This window comes from Pyrgilauda ruficollis, unplaced genomic scaffold, assembly GCF_017590135.1.
Source record: "Pyrgilauda ruficollis isolate IOZ18807 unplaced genomic scaffold, ASM1759013v1 scaffold67, whole genome shotgun sequence".
NCBI lineage: Eukaryota > Metazoa > Chordata > Aves > Passeriformes > Passeridae > Pyrgilauda > Pyrgilauda ruficollis.
In genome coordinates, this window is record NW_024528488.1 from 1,786,460 (window position 1) to 1,792,459 (window position 6,000).

Genomic DNA, 6,000 nt, shown 5'->3' on the forward strand with positions numbered 1-6,000 from the left:
CCAAAAATGGCTTTTAAATTGTGCTGTCTGTTATTGGGCAGTAAATCCAAGGAGCTGTCGTGTAGTTCCTCTCTTCTGGGAAAAAACACACATTTTTTTCCTTTATGTTGCTTTTCTGTCTTTAATTCTGGCTTGCTTTTGGTTTTCAAGGTCATCTTCTTTTATATATTTTTTTAAATGCTGTAAAAACAAAGCTCTTTGGAGGGTTTAAATTCTAGGTGTGGCCACCTAACAAAACAGGTTTGAAAAGGTGAGTGCAAAGCTCTTGTTCACAGATATTGCATCTGAAAGCCAGGAAAAGCCTTTTCCCCCTGAAATACAGAAAGCTTTCTTGCATTTTTGGCAAGTGATGTGAGTGAACAGCTCCAAACTGAAAATAGGAAGGAGTTTGTCCTCATTACCCACTAAATGTCAGCAGTGGGGAAGGCAGATTTATTTGTCTGTTACGATTTCATGGGAGGGCCAACTCTCAATTAAATTGGAGATTGATGATCCCCAAACATCCTGCAGCATATGGGGAAACAACAAATCCAGGGGACAACTCAGTCCAAGGGGGATCCTGAGCCAAGCAAAGTGGATTGAAAACCTGAGCCAGTGATCTGTGGCTGATCTGAGTTTGACATTTGTCACCAGAGCAGCCAGGGGATGCACCCAGTGCCAGAGTTTACCTGGACACATCCAGGGAGCTCTCCACTCTGAGGGGAGGCACAGAATGGCTCTGCCTCAAAAACACCTCAGGCATTTGAGTGCTGGCACTGGGATTGCAGAACTGCATTTGGTTTGGAGAACCAGAATAGATGTCTGGAAATGAGCAAATCTCAGTTCACAAGAAACATCATTTTTAATGCCAGGTGAGGTTGCAGAATCCTAAGAGTTGTAGCTTTAGAGTAACAGCCATCCACTGGTTGTTGCTCTGCAGTTACAACTGGGTTAAACTATATCTGGTCAATAAGAATGGGAAGAACAGAATCTATATAATCCCCTTTCAGTTCCACTCTGTTTTCTGTGCATAGTGAAATTAAAGAAGGAAGTCAGTTTTTCTGTGCTGAAACTAAAAATATCTGAGGCATGAATTAATATGGATCAAATGTTTGAGTTGCATTCAGGATGAGTAGTGGAAATAGGCTTGATTGCATGGCAAGTGAGCTGGCACTTAAAATAAAACATGTTTGACTTGTCTGCTAAATATACTGCAGGAGCTGAGGAGTGTTCTTTCACTGTATTTCTGTTAAAATGTGCCTCTAACAGTCTGGAGTAATGTTATGTTAATAAATGGTGTGAAAATGCACCAGTCTCGGCAGGGGCTTTCAGCTTCCCTTCACTCCTTCAATGGAGAAAAGACAATATCTGTTTGGGGGATTTTTTCCCCCTCTAATTTTTTAAGAGAAGGTGTTTAACAAAACCCTTCAAGAGAGAATTTCTGCAGTTGATGCATCCTCTGAAAACTCCTGTCTGTTTTTTCTTGTGCTGGGAAAAGGCTGCTCCCAGCTCAGTGCTGTTTGGCAGTGCCACAGGGAGAAGCCAGTGCTGCTGAGCTCGTGGTGATGCCAAAATCTGCTCAAGGAGCAGAGATTTCACCTTCTCCAAGTGGGTTCTGCAGCTGAGGAGGGTCCCTTTCTTTTAAGGTGTAATCACAGGTTGGTCTCTGCTCCTCCTCAGCAGGGCAGGTGTTCCACCCAGAGCTTCTTGTGTTTGCAACATTCCTTTACTTCCTCAACTTTATTCCTTGGGAATAAAAGGAAACTTGAGGTTCATCTCCTCCTCAGCCTCTCATTTCTGGGGATCCAGAGTCCTAAAGGGATTGAAAAACTCCATCTCAGTGGAGTGCTGAGCAGCACAGGTGCCTGGGAATGTTTTATTCCAATCCCTGGGCTGCAGGATCCAGCTCACTGGTGGGAAGCCAGTTGTGCTCAGGACCTGGACCAGGACATCTTAAAAAACCCTTTAAAATTCCCTCCAGTTGCTGCTTGGAGTATGAGAGCAAAGCAGCTTTTCTGCACAGAGGTCACAACTTGAAATACAAGCAGATTTTCTTAAGACACAAACCTTGTGGTAATACTCCAGAAGGCTTTGCTTGGTAGAAAAGCTCTTTTATGACCAAAGATCATAATTAGATGATACCCACAGAACTCAGGAAGCACTTGCAGGATTTTTCTCCTTAAAAGGGTCACAATAACTTTGAAATGTGGAGTTATTTTAGCTGAATTTTCAATCTACACATCTGTACAAAAACCTTCTTGCCTGAATAGTGACTGATTTTTTTTCTTTAATTATAAAATACTCAGGCAAGGTACCAGCATGAGAAAAGCAAATATAAGAATATCATGTAGTCCTTTAAGGATCCATTTTCATGGATCACTTGTTTTGTAGTCCAGCTTAGGACTGCATCCCTTCTGAGAAGTTTATTATTTCATCCTCATTTCCTGTTTTTTCAATAGTCAGTAAGTCATTAAGAGGGAAAAAAAATGTTTTGTTGGATTGAATGATGGTGGAGTGTCACCATGTCAGCACTGCTTGGCTTTCCAGATCACCTCCAAGAGCTGGGAATAATGTTTTATCTGGGAAAAGGCTTTTAGGGTGGTGATGTGATTGAAGCTAATTAAAACTTCCATTAATTTTCAGAAAATTGACGCCCAGGCCATTGAAGAATTCTATGGGTTAACATCAGACATTTCCAAAAACTCTGAGTCTGGATATATCCTCTTCTACCAGTCCAGGGACTGAGACAAGAGACACAGAGGATGGACACAAGGAAAAGGGATCAAGCTTTGTCCGAGTGGAACACGTTTGTGCCAGCAGAGCAGTTCCTCGCTGCTGCTGTAGGACCAGGACAGACCCAGGGGGAGGGGAGAGCTCCCTCCTGCCCTCTTTGGAGGATTAGTGCTGAACTGCCCTAACAAGAAGAGCTTTTGTTCCAGTTTTCTTTCTGGGCTTTTTTTTTTTTTTATGTGCTATCTTCCAAAATCTGTGTTACCTCTACTTGAAACCCGGCTGCTTATTTGTTCATGAACTCAAGAAGAGATTTCAAAGTAGCATTGTAGGATTTTTACCATTTAAAGTTGGCCTGAGGCTATACCTTGGTTTCTGCCATCGTTTTTCTGTATTTTAGCAGAACGATTTCAATATTCAGTGTCAGCTGAAGGCATATTTTAGGATATGAGCAGCAGCTGGTTGCTGGATATTTTTGGTGACTCAGACTTGAGAAGCAGTACAAAGCTAAGACATATTGGAAATGTCAAGTCTGTAATTTTTATAAAGAAAAAGCAGACAAACCCTTCTCTCTGCAGCACTGTAAACCTCCCCATTCTGCATTCTCTTGGGTTTAGAGAACACAAACAGCACTGCTTCTTTTTGTACTCTTATTTGTGCTGTTCTGTTTCTCCTGCAGAAGGCAGAGAACTGTCTCCACATCCAGCCTCTCCTGCTGTGCATTTTCCTTTGGGAGCAGCAGTTTTGCCTCCAGGCCCCGTTGCTGCAGGTTCCAGGGGAGCAGAGCAGCCCTGACCTGTCAAAGACCATCTCTGCTGTAGAAAAGTTGGGAATTCCAGCCTTTCTTGGAGCTGTTGCATAAACCAAAAGTGCCCTCATTCTGAAGCAGGATCTGTTCCACATTTCACTCAATTCCAAGTAAACTGATGCAGGTTGCATTTTGAATATATGCTAATCCACAGAAACAGCACCAGTTGGGAAGGTTGGCCAGGGGTGTTTAGGGAACTAATCCAGGGGTTCTGAGTCTTCAGGGTAATGAACAGGTGAGAAGGAAAACCAACCAACCCAGCAGACATTACCTGGTCAGTGTTGCAGCCATTGTTGGTGATGTTTGTCTCCATCTGGGAATCATAACCCCCTAAAATGCTTCTGATTGTTTTACCTCTCTAGGCCTTGTTTCCCAGGGGAAATGGTTGGTCTGCTGAAGACTGAAATGAAGCAATTATCTCTTATGTGTATATATTCTAATCTCAAGGATAACTAGGAAGAAAGGACTAAGGAAGTTGGTGAGAAATCTCAGAAAATCTTGTGCAAGTTTCTTTTGGAGAAGTCCTGTTGCTGTGCCAAAGCCTGTCACAGCTGGTTCCAGCCTCCCAGTGGGAATGAGTGTTCTGCTGGGGCCCTGAGCTCTGTGTCCTCAGTGTGGCTGTCACAGCCCCTCATCTGTCCCCAGTGCTTGTTGTTCTTGAGGATCTTTAACTTATGCAATTCTGTGGCTTGTGCAGGATATTCAATATTTTACCAAAACACTGTCCTCAGGAAAGCAGCATCTCACAGCTCCTCGTGCTGCCTGTGTCTGTTCCTTCCTCTCATGACCACAAAGGTGATGTTTAGCAATTAACTCCTGCCTTCAAAATGCAAATGAACCATTGCCATTGTATTCCAGCTGGGTACAGCTTCTATTCTCCTGGTACATCTCTTCCAGAAGATAAAATATGGACATTGGGTTTTTTAATTCTTTTTTATTATACGGAGTACTGTCATTTTAAGAGACACATTCAACAGCAGCAAATGTTCTTGTCATCTTGTTCCTGTTGTGTGACAATTGTTCCTGGCTAAGAGTCTTCTCCCCTTCTCCACACACAAGCTGTGAGTCCTCTCCTGGTGATGCCACCAGAAGACTCTCATCACTGAGTCTTGCAAAAAATAAAAAAAAAAAAAAAAAAGAGAGCACTGAGTTAAAAATAATCTAAACAGTAAATACAAAAAGTAATGTAGTACACTAGACATGTATTTTGTATATCTGGTGATACCTTTTTACAAATAAAATACCTGACTGAGAGATAATATTGAAAGATATATACTATAGATTAAAAACTGTTCAATGTGCACTTTTGCTACAGATTTATAAGGAGACTAAAAGGAATTAAATGGGAAGAGAATGGTGTGATGTTACTTCTGTATAATAAATGACCCCACCTGTCTCCAATAAAGGTCATTATGATCAAACTCGCAGCACCCAGAGGCTTTTCCTTGAATTTCACTCCTTAACTTCTCCCAGCCTGCTGGCTGGCTGAGGATGCTGATCCTGCTGTGTTTGCATCCCTACAACCTGTGCAGGAACGGGTCAGAGCAGGAGAATTGAATAATTCAGTGTCAGAGATTGTAACTGCTGCGCTGGTGCAGCAGGGAGAGGTTACCCAGGGCCTCTGTTCCTCCATCCTTCCATCACCCCTGGAGCTCTGCTGCCGCCTTTCCCTGGGATTTCTCCTCCCTCTTCCCCCTTGTTTTGGGCTTCCTGAGACTTTGTTGCAAATACCATCTGACTGATCTGGAACAGAGACATTTAAAGGCAAAACCAGGAGCCTGTGCTTGGAGCTGTTGAGGTTCATTGCAGGACAGGTTTTCATTTCGTTGTGGTTCTCTGCAGTTCACCTTTGCACAGGAAAATGGGATCCTGTGAGTAGGAATTTATGGGAATACAATGCAGTAGGAGCAGGGGAGATTGGAAGATGGCAGCTGCTCTGTAAAACCACGTTGTAAATCCCAAATGCTGTCTGGCCCTTGTCCTGCTGGGTCACACCTTAGCAGGAAATAAGTAAGTGAGCTAATTTTAACTCCAGTGAACATGAGTTGGACCTGCAGGAAGAGCATTCCCTGGAAACTGGGAGAAAACAACCAAATCCAGAAGGGCTGAAAGCAAAGTGGTTCAAGCTGAGTGCCACTGGGGCAGGACTGATGCTGGAATCTGGGAGCTGGCTTGGTCCCTGCAGCTCCTCTCCAGGCCCTCTACTGGAGTGAGGGTGGAGACCATCCCATGGTTATTATTTCTCTATGAAATGATATTTTGCTTCAGATTCCACGGATCCTGCAGTGTTGGTGGAGAGGTTCTGCCCTTGGCTCTGCAGCACAGAGGTGCTCTCTGACCTGCTGGTGGTGCTCAGCACGTTCTGGGTACCAGCAGGAGCTTTTAAAGTCCCTGTGCCAGCTCAGTTTTGGAGATACTTAAAACAAATCCTGTTTGATGGGTACAAGAAATAAAATGGACTGAGAAAGGCCCCTGAGACAATT

General features: G+C 43.5%; 1 protein-coding gene across 4 annotated transcripts in view; it reads left to right on the plus strand.

Annotated features, from left to right (window-relative positions):
- Window positions 1-4,938, plus strand: part of LOC121362816 (ubiquitin carboxyl-terminal hydrolase 12-like) — a 29,150-nt gene extending 24,212 nt beyond the window's left edge. For all 4 annotated transcript variants that reach the window (XM_041484663.1, XM_041484659.1, XM_041484660.1 and 1 more), the window contains one exon: window positions 2,623-4,938. In XM_041484663.1, coding sequence (XP_041340597.1) covers window positions 2,623-2,724 — 102 coding nt within the window. In that variant the 3' untranslated portion in view covers window positions 2,725-4,938. The remainder of the gene's footprint in view (window positions 1-2,622) is intronic.
- Window positions 4,939-6,000: the final 1,062 nt, after the last annotated feature.